The sequence below is a fragment of the Schistocerca gregaria genome, chromosome 11, assembly GCF_023897955.1.
Source record: "Schistocerca gregaria isolate iqSchGreg1 chromosome 11, iqSchGreg1.2, whole genome shotgun sequence".
NCBI lineage: Eukaryota > Metazoa > Arthropoda > Insecta > Orthoptera > Acrididae > Schistocerca > Schistocerca gregaria.
Genome location: NC_064930.1, coordinates 57,289,856 through 57,310,419, shown reverse-complemented (window position 1 = coordinate 57,310,419; position 20,564 = coordinate 57,289,856). Strand labels below are relative to the sequence as shown.

Here is a 20,564-nt window from a genome sequence, read left to right as displayed (position 1 = left end):
TATGATTTTGTATACAATGTACTATATTTCAGCCAAAAATGTATAAAAAGAAATTAATGTGTTACAATCGATATGTACTAACAGTTAGTATTGCTCTTCTTTTAAAAACAACTGACACTGCAAAATTTGTGGCATACTTAAAATTCATATTATTAATTGCACAATCTAACACTAATTATTAAATTTATTTTTAGCTCGATTTACAAAAAAATTGTATATTTGAGCGAAGGTTCTTCTTCGGCGAAGAAACTTTGTAAACTCTTTCGCTTTGTAAACCTCTTTGGAATAATGAGAGACCTACAGAATGTAAGTAGTGGAGGGGCAAGCCTCTAACGGAAATGTACGTATTTTGCTAAACTTGTCAAAAAAAATGTAAGTTTTGGTGTGCTAGAAGTGAAAATTGTAAAGTAAGTGTGATTTACAAGAATGGGATAAAATAAAAAGATATTCATAACAACATGCAAATCTTCATCAGTTATTTTGTCTTCAGGGACACAGAACGTTATAATATTTCATCTGTAAGAATGTAACCCTAGACAAGACTTCGAGTCAAAGACAGAGAATTTTAATAGTGACGTGTGGAACTGTAAGATTACAAGGTGATGGTGCAACAAAAGAGCTAAAAACGGTGTAATAATTTAAATTAATATATTTCTTAACTTTTTGACATCGCCCACATTCTTATCTTGCCTTCGTGGAGCACAATACGGATAGAGGCAGCAGACTCACCGACTGACCAGTAGTGGGCATTGCGCTCGGGTGTGCGCTGCGTCTTCACGAAGAGTGGGCTGATGGACAGGATGTGCCTGATGGAATTCTGCCAGTTGCTCCGAAACCTGACACACGGGAAGTTCCTCCTGGTGTATCTATAGATCAATGAGATACGCCTGCACAAACAAATAGTTGGCACGTAATGTTAATTTTCAACAAAGTACGGTACAATACACGTAGGTCACGACTTCAGTATCCAGTAGGCATTGAAAGACAAAGAAAATAAGAAACACGAGAGAGAAATTTACTTACAAACACTTACAAAGCCATTCAGACATAGTGGTCATTGTAACTGCATGGACAACCCTAGCACACCTCCCATCAGATGCAAATTCTCCACTTAGCTGCTCACTACTAATGCAGTGCCACTTATACAAGAGATTATTGCCCATCTTGCCTAAATTATATATATATGTGGTACCTGTTCTTTCAGACAAGTCAGAATTCAGGTGAGGACAACCAATGGTCTCTTCAATGCAAATGCACACAAGGGTCAAACTCTTATGGGAATCGGCGAAATGCCACGAGTAATATGTGGTGTGTCTCCATTCGGACATGTCTTACAGAACACACCAAATATATACGAGGGCTGTTCAATAAAGAATGATCATAATTTTTTTTTAGAATATACTTCTACTCATCCTCATTAATTCTGATGGTCTTTCTCAAAGTAGTCTCCCACGAATGTGATGCACTTTCTCCCAGCAGTTCTGCCAGTCTTCAAATACATACTGGAAACCATTTTTTGAGAGGTCCTTCAAAATCGTCTCCGCAGCCTTCACCACTGCTTCTGATGTTATGTAACGTTTTGAAGGTGTTTTTTCGTGTTAGGGAATAGAAAAAAGCCACACGGGGCTAAACCCGGACGACAGGGAGGGTGAGGGATGCACTTCACGTTGATTTTTTCAAGATATTCAGCAACAACACTGGCAATATGTGACTGCGCATTATTGTGGAGCAGCATCCAGCCTGCTTCACAGAAATGTTGTCTTTTGCACCTGATATGGACTTGCAATGTTTTCAGGACATCCCTGTAGTATTGTCCAGTTACTGACATGTGTGCAGCTACAACATGCTGATACACCATTCCACGAATATCAACGAATGAGATGACCATAACTTTCCCAACAGAAGCAACCACTTTTGCTTTTTTGGGGGTTGGTGATGAAGAAGATTTCCACACTGAGCTTTGCTGTTTGCTCTCAGGATCAAAATGATGAGCCAAATTTCATCAACAGTGATTACACTAGAAACAAACTCCGGATCTTCCTCTAACATCAAGTTAACTGCATGCAAAGTTGCACGCAACTGTCCTTTTGTTTGAAAATCAACAGTCTCGAAACCCGTCGTGCGCAAACACGTGTCGTGTGCAATTTTTCTGTCACTAACGTGTGGGTGGCACCAATGAAATGTTCAGTATTCCAGAAAGTGATCTTAAGGTAATTCGTTGATCCTCTCTCACAATGACTGCAGAGGTGTTGATGTTTTCTTTTGTATGAGCAGTAACTGGAGCACCGGGTCCACATTCCTTTGAAATTAATTGTCTCCCCTTTTTAAACATTTTAAACCTCCTTCGAGCTGTGCTGTAGGAAAGAACAAACTCTCCATAGGCCTGCTGTAACACTGTATAGGCCTCAGCTGAAGATTTGTTGAGACGAAAGCAGAATTTCAAGAATTTCAGTCCCATATTGTTCCTAATGTGTTACCTCCATTGTAGGGGCAGGTGTTACTTAACATGTCTGACCTTGCCTGCCTCTCACAGGCAGGAACCAGGAGTCGCAACAATGAAACTACTAGGCATGTTTGTTGCACATTAAACTAACAGAATATCATAAGGTTAAATTTTAGCGTGAGAAATTATGACCATAAAAAAATTACGATTATTCTTTATTGAACAGCCGTCATATAATTAAGGAGGGACAGCCAATGACTTCTTCAGTGCACATTCACACAAAGCTCAAACTCTTACAGAAATCAACAAAATGCCACATGGGAGGATAAAGGCTGTGCGGGTAAGTTGAGAAACTGGGTCTGACAGGAGGCATGCTAAAGTAGTCTGTGCCGCTGCAATGACAATTGTGTCTGGACAATTCAGCGGTCAGAGCATCTGCCTAATAAGCAGGAGACCTGGGTTCGAATCCCAGTCCGGCACAAATTTTCAACTTTCCCCATTGGTTTCGGTCAATACCTACTCACAGCCAATGCCTGTCATTCCTCTGTGTCTTGTAATTCTTTTTGTTTAAAGTTTGAACTACCTTATTGTTTCATCTGTACAAGAGAGATTACCAAAATGCATTCGTTCATTTTTAAAACATAGGAGTTTTCTCTTAAAAATGATGTATTTAACTTTTGCTGGATTTTATTCAATAAGGGTGTTCCGTATTGCCAATCTGTCTATCAAATCTGAGATGCAATTTTATTTCATTTGCTAAAGAAAAGAACACTCCAAACTTTAATTATAAACTGCATATTAAATATGTACAAACGATACAGCAATACCTGAAAATCTTTCATACCTCACTGACCTACTAGATCTTTAGCACTAGATACAAAATTAAGCATTTTTGTTTTACAAAGGGAATTCAGAAAGTAAGTTACCCCCCACACTGAGACCACTGCGCAAAAAGAGAGAAGAGTACATATTGTTGATTTTCTACAGAGACAGTTCTGCTGCAGTACGAATAACAAGAGCATCACAGTGTGCAGGAGTTGGTGCAGCAACTGGAGATGTACTTCAAAGCCAATACAATTTTTGTGAGCAAAATGTATGAAATGCACGCAGATTCACCCACGAAATATTGGCAATATACGGATTGAATGCAATGTCTCATCCAGCCACACTGACATCGAGTACACAGATGTGGGGGCGGCGAAGGATCGTATGGCATTATTTGTCTGCCAGTGGTTTTCCGACCACCTGGTGTGAGTCTTTCTATTTGAAGGCACTTCAGCAAAAACACAACTATATAAATGTCTATAGCAATGTGTCCACATAGTTTTATAGACGGTTACTGTTGATGCCTATAGGCATTTGCACTTCCCATTTGAAAGCTGTCAAAAGAGCTGCCAGGTATTAGGGATATGCTTAATTTGACCTGATTGTACAACTGCATTAGTAGTAACGAAGAAATGTATTAAACCTTCGTGTATGATGTGGTAATTTTTCATCCATCTCCGTGTTTATGACATCATATCTCAAGAAATATGCGTCATACAGTGATGTATTTCAGTAGGTACATTCAGCGGCACACGTGCATGCTCTCTGCAAAATATGTTGCCAATAAACTTACTAGCGAAGGAGTAATAGACTTTAACATCAAGCATGATGTAGTAGTTTCTCACAAATCACAGTGTTCGTGATGTCATATCTCCTGATCTACATGTCATATAATAATTTAATTTTGTGGGTACATGCAGCAGCATAGACTATGTGATCAAAAGTATCCGGACACTTGGCTGAAAACGACTTACAAGTTCATGACGCCCTCCATCTGTAAATACCGGAATTCAATATGGAGTTGCCCCACCCTTTGCCTTGACGACAGCTTCCACTCTCGCAGACATACATTCAATCAGGTGCTATACAATTTTCTGGATAATGGCAGCCCATTCTTCACGGAGTGCTGCACTGAGGACAAGTATCGATGTTGGTCAGTGAGGCCTGGCACAAAGTTGGTGTTCCAAAACATCCCAAAGGTGTTCTATAGGATTCAGGTCAGGACGCTGTGCAGGCCAGTCCATTACAGGGATGTTATTGTCGTGTCTGCCACAGGCCACGAACTATGAACAGGTACTCAGTGGTGTTGAAAGATGCAATCTCCATGCCCGAATTGCTCTTCAAGAGTGGGAAGCAAAAAGGCGCTTAAAACATCAGTGCAGGCCTGTGCTGTGATAGTGCCATGCAAAACAACAAGGGGTGCAAGCCCCCTCAATGGAAAACAGGCCCACTCCACAACACCACCGCCTCCAAATTTTACTGTTGGCACTACACATGCTTGCAGATGACTTTCACCAGGCATTCGTCATACCCACAGCCTGCCATCGGATTGCCACATTGTGTACCATGCTTCGTCACTCCACATGTTTTTCCACTGTTCAATCGTCCAATGTTTACGCACCTTACGCCAACTGAGGCGTCATTTGGCACTTACCGGCGTGATGTATGGCTTACGAATAGCCACTCAACCACGAAATCCAAGTTTTCTCACCTCCCTCCTAACAGTCATGGTACTTGCAGTGGATCCTGATGCAGTTTGGAATTCCTGTGTGATGGTCTGGATAGATGTCTGCCTATAACACATTACGACCTTCTTCAACCATCAGCGGTCTCTGTCAGTCAACAGACGACATCCGCCAGTACGCTTTTGTGCTGTATGTGTCCCTTCACATTTCCACTTCACTATCACATCGGAAACAGTGGACCTAGGGATGTTTAGCAGTGTGGAAATCTCACATACAGACATACCACACAAGTGACACCCAACCACCTGACCACGTTCGAAGTCCATGAGTTCCACGGAGTGCTCCATTCTGCCCTCTCACAATGTCTAATGACTACTTACTCAAAGTTACTCAAATTAAACAGAAGTCTATAATAAAACCATGGATTACACACAGAATAAAGATTTCCTGTAAGACAAAAAGGAAACTGTATCTGTCTACCAAGAATAGCTCCAATACTGACGATTTAGCTAAATACAAAGAACACTGTAAAATATTAAAAAAAAGTAATTCAAACATCTAAACAAATGCACTACGAGAAGGAGATAGCAATGCCAGGGAACAAAATAAAAACAATATGGGATATAGTGAAAGAGGAGACTGTTAGAACCAGAAAGGAACAGAGGCAAATAGCATTAAGGGTAGATGACACATTAGTAACCGATGGGCATAGTGTGGCAAATCTATTTAACAAGTACTTTATATCCGTTACTGATACAGTGGGATTGCCAGGATCAGTAAATAATGCCCTCGAATATCTGAAACTAGCCTTTACAAATAGCTTCAGCTACATGAATATGTCACTCACTTCACCAAAAGAAATAACTTTCATAATAAAATCTTTAAAAACAAAGCATTCTAGTGGTTATGATGAAATGTCAACAAAGTTAATTAAGGCACATTCTTGTGAGTTTAGTGCAATTCGAAGTTACTTGTGTAACCAGTCAATTATAACCGGGACATTTCCTGACTGGCTAAAATATGCAGATGTTAAGCCTCTATTCAAGAAAGGGGATAAAGAGATACCATCAAACTACAGACCAATTTCACTTTTGCCAGCATTCTCAAAAATTTTAGAAAAAGTAATGTACTGGCAACTTCTCAACCATCTGACCACAAATAACATATTATCAAGAACACAGTTTGGATTTCTGAAGGGTTCTGATATCGAGAAGGCTATTTACACCTACAGTGAAAATGTACTTAATTCATTAAATAACAAATTACAAGCAGCAGGTATTTTCTATGATTTGTCAAAGGGATTTGATTGTGTGAACCACAACATCCTTTTAAATAAATTAGAATTCTATGGTGTCACAGGCAGTGCTGCAAAATGGTTCAAGTCATACCTCGCTAACAGGAAACAAAGGGTGTCAGTGCAAGGGACTAGTGAATTAAGTCATCAGTCATCATCAGAATGGGAAGAAATTACATGTGGTGTCCCACAAGGATCCATCTTAGGGCCATTGCTTTTTCTTGTGTACATTAATGATCTCTCATCAGTTACACTGCCAGAAGCAGAGTTCGTTCTGTTTGCGGATGACACAAGTGTTGCAGTAAATAGTATGTCGAGTGTAGTTCTAGAAAGATCTGCTAATGATATTTCCATGAATATTAATAAATGGTTTAAAGCCAATTCACTGACATTAAACTTTGAAAACACTCACTATATGCAATTCAGAACCTGTAAGAGGTTTCCACCCAGCATATGCACAAAGTATGAAGAAGAGCAGCTAGAAGAGGTTGACAGTCTTAAATTCTTGGGACTAGAACTTAATAATAAAATTCAGTTGGGAGGAGCACACCATTGGACTTCAGAAACGCCTTAACAAATCTGTATTTTCATTTCGAGCGTTAGCAGACATAGGCAACAAAAAAATGAAAAAGCTTGCATACTTTGTCTACTTTCATTCCATAATGTCATATGGTATAATACTTTGCGGTAACTCTTCAAGTCAAACAATAGTTTTCACAGTCCAAAAGCATGTAATACGTATTACTTGTGGGGTAAAATCACGAACATCCGGTAGAAACTTCTTCAAAGAACTGGGTATACTAACTACTGCCTCTCAGTATATTTACTCCTTAATGAAATTTGTCCTAAATAATATAACTCTTTTTCCAACAAACAGCTCAGTTCATAAATACAATACCAGGAACAAAAATGATCTGCACAAGAAGTTAAAAGCACTTACTTTAGTTTAAAAAGTGGTCCACTACTCAGGAACACCAATCTTCAATAATTTGCCAGCAAACATAAAAAATTTAGTTACAAATAAAGATCAATTTAAAAGGAGCCTGAAAGATTTACTAGTGGCCAACTCCTCCTACTCCACTGAGACGAATTTTTTAACAGAAACAAATGATGTATTGTATATATTCATACTATTAGTATTGTTATTTCAGGTTAAAAAAAAAAATGATGACATGTTCCACATCCACGAGGATCTCCTCAGCATGGATCTAGGATCTACGTAACGAAAAACTGATCTAATCTACTGAGGTCGCTAATATGAAGTACCTGGCAGTAGGTGGCAGCACAATGCACCTAAAACGAAAAACGTATGTTTTTGGGGGGTCCAGATACTTTTGATCATATAGTGAAATTTATTATGAATACAGTTAGTAGCACACGAAGTAATGCACTGAAACGTCATGCGTAATGTCGCATTTTATAATGTATCTAATTGTTTATGACTTCATTTCTCCTCAAATGTGTTAGGTAGGTGGTTCTTACCATCACGATTGTTGCCTGACAGTAAAGGATATGTGTATCAAGTTTGGTTGAAATCTCTCCAGTGGTTTAGGAAGAGATTTGGAAAACACACACACACACACACACACACACACACACACACACACACACACACACACACACACGTCACATATTCATTTTTATAATATGTATGGATAACTTGCATCTGTCAGTGATGCAAAATGTAAGGGAGAAGAATCATTTGGCAGTAAGCTTTAAATACTGGTGATCTAAATTTTTCCAATAGTATTTTGCAGAAGAATTTCATCTTCCCTCCAGGGCATCCCATTTGAATTCACAAAGCATCTGCAAAAACTCACATATTGAGTAACACCTGGTAACAAATGTAGCAGCACGCCTTTGCAATGTTTCGGTGCTTTCCTGGTGGGGATCCCAAACACATGGGCATTTCCCAAGAATCTGTGTAAGTGTTCTATATGAGGTCTCTTTTACAGATGAGTTACTATTTCTAAAGGTCTCCCAATAAACCCGTATCAAACATTCACCTTCCCTAATATCATACCTATGAGCTGATTTCATTTGCACCATTAAGCCTAAATATGTAATTGACACGACTGTCAAGCAAACACTACCACTGCTGTATTTTAACATTACACTGGTTTTGTCAAATGAAAGCTGAAAGTGCATTCAATGCAGCAACTAAATTTTATAAAAATGTCATACAATAAAATTTCCACAACAGATGTCAAGTGGAAATTTGTAACTTTAAACAAAAACTGTATTAATCGAATGGGTGCCAACAAAGAGTGGTGAAACTAGACAGTAATTACACCCGCAATGAAGCAATTTTTTTCAGTAATGAATGATAGCTTACAGTATTTCTTGCAATGTCAATATGACATCAAATACTCAATGTTGCAGAACAATTGTCAAATAATTTTACTAATGAGCAAGTGAAAAAAAAAGGGGGGGGGGGGGGGGGTGTCTGACATCGTGACTATTCTGGCAGTTACAATTTTTAATACATTTTGTAGATGGTCCCCAGTTGGAAAATCGAAGTTCTCAGCCTCACATCATCTGTGCTTGCGCTACAATTTTCTGTGTTTGTGCGCAGGGAGGGGGAGGGTGGGGGGCGGGGGGCGCCGATTTCACAGCCACACACTACGCCCCCCCCCCTGCAGTTATAGTATCCTGAGTAAATTTTATTCAGTTAAAAAATTCTTACATATTTTTATTTACAACTTTTCTTCTACCTCTTATAGGTTCCGAGATATAAATATTACACTGGGGACAGAACTCAAACTGTTGATGCTTACAGCACATGCTGCCTATTATACCCTCCACTCCTCCAAGGCGGTAGCGTGCACAAAAGCAAGCCATGCCGCGAGTGGCGACAGGTCGTAAACACACATTATCAGAATGCGACAAACAATGCAAGACACAGAACAGTAATACATTTTCAGCTTAGAGTGACGTAAACACCTATAACAAAGAGAACAGCACTTATCAGATCAAAGAAAAATAAGCAATCAATTCGAACCAGACGAAGCACGTGAAAAAGGAAATAAAAGAATACGGACAGAGTGTCTGACGCATAGCAATGGCTACCTGGTAAAGGTTACAGGAATCGGGTGATCTATGCGTAGATATCTGTTTCCACCAACCTATAGATAATTTGTCCAATCCGTGCCACACACAATCTGCTGTACTGTGTTTCAACTGCAGATTGACTTGCTATTAAACAGACGGTCATACGTCTGACATAATAGAACAGACATTTCGCCAATACTGAAATGTGAAGGAGGTTACTGTACCACTCTACAGTGTCGCGGAATTTTTTCCTTGTCCTCATAATATCTGTACCTCACTGAAATGTACGGCATAGGATTCCATTTATGGAACATCTGCAATTGAGCTGCACGGTCAGATTGAAAATACCCACTTCTCCTGTGACTTTATTTTCTTATAGACATGATCGGTTTCAGGAAAATATTGTTCCATCTTTTTGGGTACAAATTTACTGAACAAACAAATATTGCCAGTTTAGCACTATTAATACATTCTGCACTATCAATTCCTTCATTATGGCACTAGATTTGTTCCAATTTAATATTTAGTTTTCACCATTTGTGAGTGCTCAGGCCAGTCAGCTGTCTTAGTTCATTTCCCTCTACTGTCAGATGATGACTCTTCTTTCCTAGCATTCATACCAGTCAGCAGTTTACCTCTTACCGCAAGCTGCCTGCTCGCACCACCACTTTCCACAGTGCAGTTTGGCGTGACATGATGTCTTATAAAAAGTTGCTAAATGCTCTCTCTGAATTCTCCTTAGACAAGATAATTCAGTAGCCCACTCACGATGAAATTATACATCCAACAACATTACACCGAGTCAAAGTTCCAGGCCACAGGGCCTGCATATGTATGTACATACAGAATGAGTCTGTGATGACGTTACTAACTTACGGGGGTAATTGAGAAAGCTGAATGTATCAGTTTGAGATAAGGGTCCTTGTATCGGAAACAAATGAGTCGAAAGTTGTAATTGACAACTGTTCTGATACTTCAGACAGTGGAATAAATGTGCTGGCACTGTTGCTGCTAAGAGTGTAGGGTAAGCAACTTTCAGAGGTACTATGGATCAAAACAAGAAAAAAAAATTTCCCTTAAACATGGGCTCTAAAATGCATACCTGAGAAGCTACGGGCACTCATTCGATAGAGAAGATGTGTTTCACAATAACGAAGACGTAAAATGCTCATAGCTCCTCAACTATGCATTTTAGAGCCCACATTTACTGGGCATTTTTTCTTGTTTTGGTATACACTATCACCTCTGAAAGTTGCCTGCCCTACAATCTTAACAACAACAGTACCAGTACATTTATTATTTGTTGCCAGACCAGTGTTCCTTACCTCAAACTGGTACATTCATCCTTCTCCATCATCCCTGAAAGTTTGTATCATCATCACGGAATCATTCTGTATGTATATAAGCATATACAGGCGCTGGGGCCTACAACTTTGATGTTCTGTAGTGTCCTTGTATCACGTTTCTGGACCCAGGTTCCTACCTTCACTTTGTTCCAAAAGACACCTTCTACATCCCCTTGGTGTCGGTGTAATTTTGAAACGCCCTTTACATTAGGGTTAACAGCAACAAATAGACCTGACCTATTTGAGGATGACCACATACAAATTCATGTACGTGACTAGTGACAACTATTCCACCAAAGCCTATTTACAAAGTTTCAAGAAGCAGTATTACATGAGGGATCTAGAAATATATGGGGGCGGTTTGGGAAGCAACCTCCATTTGGCTGTAAATAAAAAAGTTACACAGAAAAATTTTTGTATTACATACATATTGAAACTAGCTTTTTGTTGTTTTACAACATAGTCAATTTAAGCATTTGTCATAGCATTTCAATAATTTACAAATTCCTTCTTCATAAAATTTTTCCACTTGGGCACATAGCCATTTTGTCACAGAATTTTGAAATTTGTCGTCATCATCGAGGTGCTGTGACACGAGCATATTCTTCATGTATACCAAGGCACAAAAATCACTTGGTGCCAAGTCTGGGCTGAGTGGGAGATGATTAAAAACATCCCATTTGAATTGCTTCAAAATCCCTTTAGTTTTTGGGTACTGTGAGGATGAATATCAGTGCACCGCGAGGTTTGTTTTGAACTGACTGTAGGAAATACAAAGCTGATGATGAATGTCTGCTGATGAAATGTTTTCACAGAAAGAAATCTTACTTTCACAGCTGGACTTTTACTAAATGATAGAACACATAGATGTGACAACAGAGATACTCTGGGCACAAATACTAATGCCATGATTTACGGGTGGTTACTTTATGGATTGCCTTCATACTGCAATGTGCTACATATTGCTTCAGAGCAGACCACCAAGGTGAGAGTAAACTAATGACATTGCATACAGAGGCACCTATTCAATCTTTCTTCCCATCCTCCATACATAAATGGTACAGGAAGAGGCACTAATACGTGGCAAGATGAGAACAACCCTCTGCCATCCACTTCACAGCAGTTTGCACAGCATAGATGTAAAATTGGTGTACACACTGTAATTTAAGAGTGCTTGCCTTTCTGAGGGAGGGTACAAACAAACTCTTGGCAGTGACCTTATTAACGCATTTCACCGGGCACCATATAGGGAGCCATAATTAATTAATAATAATACATTGACAGTAATCAATTTATGGTTTTCCGTATCTTCCTAGAGGCACAGCACAGCACTGTGCTAAATTACTGTCAAAAATATGAAACGACGAATGACAGAGTGTGTTCATTGGCTTTTGTCTGTCAACTGAGGCAGACCATCTGAATGGCGAGTGTGTGTGTGTGTGTGTGTGTGTGTGTGTGTGTGTGTGTGTGTGTGGCCATATGTGCAATGTGTTTGCTTGTCAACAGTTGGCTTGTGAAAAACACTGACCATTCCTATCCTGTATATTTACTGGTGAAGAGAAATAGTGTCTTTACGCTAACCTCTGGAAAAGAAAGGAACGGGTGAGCCCAAACAAAGGAGCAGCTCCTCATACAAAGACCTGCGTGCATGCACAAAAGAAAATTTTAAGTATCTGGTTCAGAGATGTTATGGTGTACTATGAACTGCTTCCTTGAGGTGTAAACCCCCATGCTGGTATTTACTGTCAACAACTGCAATGTCTCGTAGACACAATCCGAGAACAACACCGAGGACTGTGTAAAGTGATGCTACTGCGCGAAAACACCTGCTCGCATTCTGCTAGACTGACAATAAACACTACACAGGAGTTGAGTTGGGAAGTCATTCTGCACCCACTTTATTCACCTGATCTCGCGTCACCACGTTTTCACCTTTTCCGTTCTCTATCAAACACCTTCAAGAAAATTCCTTTCCAGATGAAAATGCGTTCTGAACGTGGCTTAATGAGTCCTTCACCTCAAAACCACGTGATTTCTACAGTTGCAGAATCAAAAAGTTTCCCCAGAATTGGCAAACTGTTTCAAATACTGAAGGAGACTATATAAGTGACAATTAAAGTCTCTGTTTTGTGTACCTGTTGTGTTAATTAAACTTGTGGAAAAATATTATGAACTTACACACCAACCCGACACATCCTGGTCAAACACTGAATACATGGTCACAAATTAATCTTGCTACAAAAGAAAAGCATTTAATATTTCAGCGAGAGCAATATGAAACATTAAACATCGTGCTATGAAGCAGGCAGTCACAATGTTGTTGCTCACTAGTGTAGAGTAGGATTACATGCATTGCAATCCCTGCCAGATAACATGTTGGTCAGCAATATAAACTTCAAATGGATCATTAAACTACTCCACACTGTCAAAGTGTCAAAATTGCATTACAGAACATGCAGTTTCAACTACTCAAAGATCTTCTCTGAATGTAAGCAACAGTGCAGTTTTTTTTAAAAAGTGAAAACAATTTATTTTAAAGTACTGTCTTTATTAGTTTGTTGGTAGGAAACAAACCAGTTTGGGGAATCCATGATAGCCATGGTGAGCATCTGGGAATACGGGATCCGTTTCCTGGCGTGTCCAGGACAGACGACTGGATTGCGGGGTACCACCTCGACTTCGTCGTCGTCTTCTTTTCCTAGGAAGGCTGCAGTACCGTCTGCACCTCTCAGAGAGCTTCCCGACCGTGTGTTGCCGACGTAATTGATGTAAGGCGGCAAAGGTGACGAGGGCTCCGATACTGGTATACTTCTGCTATTATACACAAAAGGAAAACATTTGGAATAAGAAGAATAGATAGTTCAGAACAATGTTTAGCATTTACAAGCAATTAAACAGCTTACTACATTTACAAGCAATTTAACAGTTTACTACATTAACAACGTATGCATTATATGAAAGTCTGTAACATTACAGAAATGGGAGTGAACGAGGTTAGAACGGCTACATTAAGAAGGCTGTGCTCAACCGAGTGAGCTAATCATATTAGGCTGCTACATCGCAGCTAGGCGAGTCGTGTCGGGCTGCTACGTCGCAGCTAGGCAGGTTGTGTCGAGCTGCTAAGCCGCAGCTAGGCAGGTTGTGTCGGGCTGCTAAGCTGTAGCTAGGCAGGTCGTGTCGGGCTGCTAAGCCGTAGCTAGGCAGGTCGTGTCGGGCTGCTACGCCGCAGCTAGGCGGGTCGTGTCGGGCTGCTACACCACAGTTAGGTGAGTAGAGTCAGGGGGCTATGCCATAGCTAGGTGAGTGGCATCGGGGGACTATGTCGCAGCTAGGTGACTGGCTTCCGTGGAGCTACGCCACAGCTAGGCGAGCAGCTTCCATTGGGCTACGCCACAGCTAGGTGAGTGGTGTCCGGGACTATACCGTAGCTAGGAGACCGGCCTGGGGGGCCTACACTGTAGTTAGGCGAGCGGCATCAGGGGGTTTACGCTCTAGTTAGGCGAGTGGCATCAGGGAGTTACACTGTAGCTAGCAAAGTGGTGTCGGGGGGTTATACTGTAGCTAGCAGAGTCGCGTCTGGGGGGTTACACCGTAACTAGCAGTTGGCGTTCGGGGGTTTCGCCTTAGCTAGGCGAGTGACAGCAGGGGGTACGCCTTAGCTAGGCGAGTAGTGTCAGGGGCCTACGCCGTAGCTACTGGAGCAGTGTCAGGGGCTATGTCATAGCTAGCCGAGTCATAGGACGAATCTCTACTTCATCCGAGAATACGTGCATAATTCTCCCAACATGTGGGTGTGCACTGTCGTGGATCAGTGAGAAACCATCACCAATAAATGGAGTGATGAAACACAAATGCTTAAAGGGATTTCCTCCACATATTGATGTGCTGTAAAGGTACATCTACATTCGGATATATGTATCGCGACATGTCAATTTGACATGTCGTGATACATCACCTCGTACAAAAATTCACGGAACTTGTATGCGGACCCTCGAGCTCATACATGTTGCTTATACATTTTGTATATCGCCTTTTGGCCATATACGCGACATGTATGAGCGATATTTGGAGAACTCACGCACGCACAGTACTATCACTTCCTGTCGTCTTGTCGCCTGCCGCTTATTTTGACGATTAGTGCATGCGTAGGACCGGGCTCTTTGGCGGCTGTTTCACTTTTGGAGGTGCCGACTGTCGTTTCGACGTTAACGTGTCTGCATAGAATATCAAAAAGTGCCATATGCAACACTATTCTTCGTGTTTGCAAGGCCACTGTCCAAGTTTTATCGCAAGAAGCGAAGGTAAAAGTTTTATATATATCAGAGTATGTAACACATTATATAATTTTTTCATGCATCTAGCAAATATATAATTTTTTTACTATTATTCCAGCGGCCTCGTGTGATAATGTTAACAAAGGATGCTGGCGGCCTCGTGTGATAATGTTGACAACGGATGCCGACAATAGTGTGTGAGATGTTGGCATTAGCAATCGCGCGACAATGCAAATGTTTTGTCATGAAATCTTCATTTTACGAGGAATCCCCAGTGGCCAAACAACGGAGTGTTACTGCCAACTGATCCTCTAGCGGAATCGCTTCCCGAAAGTTTGTGTTGGTTTTGGACACAAAGAGATAACAAACTGCGCAAATCCTCCATACTCATCCTAACATAATTTCTAAAATATGGGCCATCCTCTAGCGTTAATTCGCGTGAAACTCTCTCTGCCACCATCTACGCTTCCTCCGCCTTTTCTTCCTATCATCTTCCAAAAGAGCAAGTGTACCAGCACATAAAAATGTGAAATCTTCCAAATCTTCGTCGGAAGCCATCGCACAGTATACAAATCAACCAGTGTAAACGTACGCTCATACATGTATGAGGTTGATACTTGTCAACTCATACTAGTCGTGATACATGTTGCAGAGTCGCATATACATGTATCTCATACATGTGCCGATACAAATCGCAGTGAAAATGCACAATAAGACCAACACACCACAAAGACCAAATCCACTTTTGCAGTCATACTGACTGCTGTCCACACCATTGGAGAACCACCCCCCAAAAGCGACCTGGATGATAATAAGCAAGAAGAATGCCTTTCCCAGGCCCACACTCTATTGTCAGGTGATAGCAGGCCAAATTGCAACCTGTCGATGAACACCGCTTGCTCCAATTGTCGTATTTTCCAGCAGCAATATTCCTTAGGGAAACGTGGTCGAGCTGTGCGACACTCTCTGGTGACTTCGGGGCCCCTATCAGGCCTTCTGGACTTAAGATTCGTTTCGTCCAGTCTTCTTCATCAGTTCACTAACACTGACCCCCCAAACTCGGTGGAGTCGATATTGCACTTCAATGGCAGTAGTGTGTTGGTGGCTGAGGAGAACTTTTAGTTGTAGGAAATGGTTACCTCTCACTGATGTCGCCCTCCTTTCTCGGGTCTTATGACGGTTTCGTTTCACAGTTTCTGTTTACCTGCACCTGCCTCTGTTTCCCAGCACCTTCTTGCGGTTCTGGAAATTGTTGAAGGTGCAGTTTTCAATATTAAGATGCGTTCACACATTGCTCTTTTCCTCTTCAGCTTTCTGCATAAATTTCCAACAAGCAAGCTGGGAGCTTTTTACTTCCTCTCTTGCTTTGCCACCTACCTCTTTAAATTCATTTTATTTTTATTCTTGCCTAATTACCATTAACATACATGAGTATAATCAGCATTTCCATAAATAGAGAAAGGTTGGCCCTCAATCTTAAGGAATATAGCACCAGATCTAATTTTGTGCTTAGTTTTGTTTCTGTAATTAATCTCCTAATTTATTTGCACTATTCCTAGTTAATATCTTTTGTTATATGGTGGAATCAGTAATTGTTTCATGACTTAAATGCTATTGTTGACTTATAAACAAATATAAATTCTGTAATAATTCTACGAATTTGGAAGAAAAACTACTAGGATTCTTAAAGTATTTACTTGGCTTTATTTGAAAACGTGTTAGCAAAGCCCGCCCTTAATTTTTTCCAGAATAATTACCAGGTTTGTCAAAAGCAATGTTTGAGTAACAATATCTGTGAATTACACTATTTAAACAAATGATTCGGCCTAACCTTTGTGGTAGAAGAGACTGTTAAAACGAAGGAATTCTTCAATGTATTCAGTTAATCGGATGAGTTATGTTTTAACTGTACTTTCTGTAAATGAAACATCAAACAATGTGCCTATTATGGTGCAGATATGTAAAGGATGCATTTTTGGTCTCTGCCCACGGCTGATTTTCAGGTGGGAAGCCTGTATCAATTAAGAGTAACAATAATTGATTACAGCAACAGTAGAATTAGGGTAACACCCAATAGGCCATGTGCTAAAACAACAGTGTCTGTTCAATTTATTTGAAAAATAGTGTCACATGTACCTTATTATTCAGCAAGAACTGTGTGGTTAGGTATTTCCTGCTCACAGATGTTGCACAGCAAACTATTGTAGCAGTATGCTGATGTTTACCGGCAAGCTATTAATGAGGCTTATCATTTAACAAAAGCAAACTGGCCACATAACTGTGTAATATTGGGGGTTGTGAACAGTGAAAGTAGAGAACTGTGAAATGCAACTGTGCAACTGTCAGCTACATCATTTACAGTAGTCAGTGTTGAACTTCCAACCCCCATATTTCAGTCGGTACTATTTCACTTGCATCCTGTATCGTGATTCACAATGTTCTGTCAAAGGACTACTACTTTTTTGATGAACTTGGACTGTACGTAATTCCTGTCATCGTGTAGAATTTTGTGGACCAGGTATGCTGTGACACATCTACGCGAATTCCTCTTAAGTGTCTTCTCTACTGCAGGAAACTGCTAAAGCTTTCCGACTAACGACTTATACCAAATAATCAAATGATGACTTGACACGTGCTTTCACTTTCGACCAACCGTTTCCGGATGTTTATTGCATAACTGCATTTATTATTCAGTCCATTAACATGATGCTAATACAGTCTTTCTCTATAAGAACTCAAACAAGATTGCCGCTGTTCTAACACTAACACAAAAGCTTTCTTACATTACAAGCAAAAAAATATCATTTGTCTTTCTCCTCAGAGATTTCATAATCTTGCTTATTCTGTATGTGTCTTCTGGGTCCACAGACTGTATACCACCAGATGGACAGCAAGTAGTTACCATTCTCTTGGCTCCCGTGTACTGTGGCTACATCTTTCCTCGTACGCACTCTCTCCAGGAACAGACGCAGTATGCACAATAGGTCTGTCGATATTTAACCCCTCCTACTTTACTTAAACATCATGAACATCTTTAGTTGATGTGGCAATTCTTCACAGTGGAACAGGACTTTACCTACAACGTCCTGTTACACTAAACCATTACTGCCTCATTTGTAACGAGGTGTGTTTCACGTTGTGTGGAAAACAACAATTACTGGTAGTGTAATAAACAACTGAGGCTTCATTATTTGCTTGCATTGCAATGTCAATAATGTATCCTGTCTAAAACTACAAGATAATGTGGCATACCCTGATCGAATAGACTATTACACATCATTTATTGCACGCTGCATTTTTCATGCCATTCAGTGTATCTGTGTAATATAATTCGAATGGTGAGCATTATTAAAAGCTTTTTCGTGCAAGTCGGGGGTGAAAGTACAAAAGGGCTGGTGTCTGTTCAACACGAGTCAGTGTCACTCCACACAGATAGAATATTTTCCATGAAGTGGAACATAGAGACTGAGCTGTGATCGGTTAACACAGAGTTTCAGTACAATCCCCCTCTGCTGCTTTGCTTCAATTTAGCTACATCTCAATTTCACATTCTGGAACTTTAATAAATTGAATTGCAGTCCCCTCTCCCAGAGGCACAAAATTATGAGGGTAAATGACGTTTCTAATTAGGAGTGCACCGGCGTTCATGCCCCCTCACAGAATGTGGGTACAGGATTTTTATTCATTACAGAATTTTCATTAATGTCTAGCTCTATTTGTTTTCAGCTCTACTAAACAGCGAGTTTAACACTGCCAACTGCGACATGGAATACTGTGACTTTAGCAGTCAATACATATCTCGGATTTTGTTGGTCGTCATGCTGATCATGGGAAATCATACACACTCCTCAGCGCAGCATCACCAAACGTTTACAGAAGTGGTAAAACAGTGCCCTCAATCTTTTCTCTGACACTTTCTCATAATGCTCTTATCAAGCTGCAGGAAGGGGTCAATTCGAGACTATCAGACATGAATTCCCATCACACCTAAAATATGGCAGCAATATGCGTACCATTACCATTATCAGTCCTCAAGTCCCTCACACACACACACACACACACACACACACACACACACACACACACAATGACGACATGAAAATAATGCATTAACTCCAGTAACATGGTTAGATGTAAAGTTTATAGGCAAACAAAGTTCTATAATGGAATCCAACTTGGGTAAGTCTTAATTTACTCCCTGTTTTATCAGTGTTGCTAATCTATAATAGGATTTTCTCAAATGCTCAGAGAGTCAATAACATGGGCAAAAATATAAGATTATAAAATGGAAGAAATTAAATCAAATTTAATACATAAAGTATAATAGGAAGAAAGATAAGAGCAAAACAATAAAATAATATTTGTTTAAAATGATGTGACAAAAAAAATTAAAAAATATGTTTAAACCAATTAACTGATTAAAAATAATGACAATAGTCATCTTGATAAAGATTTAAAAATAGAAAATTTCAAAGCATGTGACGAGATCCGTACCCATCTTTTGCATGTGTGGCCTGTACCTTAGCCATTAACTGCACAACCAGTCTGTTAAACATACCTTTTCCACAAGCTGTGGAGCATCACACAAAACACCGGAATTTTTTTCCATCAGTTACTTATAAACTAGGGCCCACCACGACATGATCTTAACCTATATCACTATACAGATGATTTCAAGAAGTCGATCTCTCACCTGGGGACCAACACTGGTATTTATGTGATCCCGTGCCACTGCTGAAAAACATGTATTGCCAGGCGCTGTGCACTGCACTATCACCATACAAAATTACTAGGACCTGAGAAATTTGCTGTGGTGGAGCGCTGTCTAGCCGACGGCTACAGAATGAAGTAACACAAGGCACAGGTGCTTGCTCCCAGGAATCACTACTGGGACTCCGCCTTAAAGAAATCAGACTTTTAACGGAGAACGGTGGGACTGTCCTACTAGTTCCTATACCACTCCTGACCACTCTTCCCTTGTCTGATCTCTTTTTGTTAATGGTACACACACAATAGTCACTTGAAATATTCAATTTGTTATTCATACAACTTTGCTATTCACTGTGTAATTTAAGCAAGCTCAGCAAGCCAAACTATTTTACATATCCATGCAAAGATTAGCTCTTGATGTCGTCACATCGCTGCCTAAGATTGTTGATATGCGCCTACGTGTGTCGTCCAGCTTACAGCGTGGAAGAGTTGGTACTGTTTGCTTTATTTAGTTCTGTGTCTTTCAACTTCTCTAATTTCAGTCCTCCTCATCTTCTGTTAAAGTTTCTTTTATGCTTCTGACATTCTATGGCATCTCTGCACATTCTAACACAGTAATGGCTGGATCCCGAGAAAACAATAGTATCGGAGAAACGAATCTGGCAGTTCCCTGGTCTCAGTGTGGTTCCCCAGATGTCAATTGCTCTTTCATTCCTTAAGATCGGTGGTAATATTTCTTTTTGCAGTGCCTATGTACAGGGGCTTTTGTACTCTTCTGTTGTGGCCAGTGGTAAATGTAGGTCCTTCGCAGTGTTCTAATGTTAATGCGCATTTTTTGTCAGTTTTGAACCATATTGTTCCTACGATATTATGATTTTATCAGATCTGATCATTCTATGATAGGATGTACAGAGAGTCAAGAGAAATTAAAAAAGA

The 20,564-nt window shown here is 40.2% G+C and overlaps 1 protein-coding gene across 34 annotated transcripts in view; it reads right to left on the bottom strand.

The window, feature by feature from the left end:
• Nucleotides 1–20,564, bottom strand: part of LOC126295288 (uncharacterized) — a 562,445-nt gene that overhangs the window by 383,397 nt on the left and 158,484 nt on the right. For 24 of the 34 annotated variants that reach the window (XR_007552438.1, XR_007552439.1, XR_007552445.1 and 21 more), the window contains 2 exons: nucleotides 13,219–13,458; nucleotides 730–887 (listed from right to left, as the gene is read on the bottom strand). Coding sequence is in view for 13 of the 34 variants with exons in the window: in XM_049987719.1 (XP_049843676.1) it covers nucleotides 730–887; nucleotides 13,219–13,458 (398 nt within the window). In the remaining 21 variants the exon portion in view is untranslated. The remainder of the gene's footprint in view (nucleotides 1–729; nucleotides 888–13,218; nucleotides 13,459–20,564) is intronic. The other 10 variants (XR_007552442.1, XR_007552440.1, XR_007552441.1 and 7 more) reach the window with 2 other exon arrangements.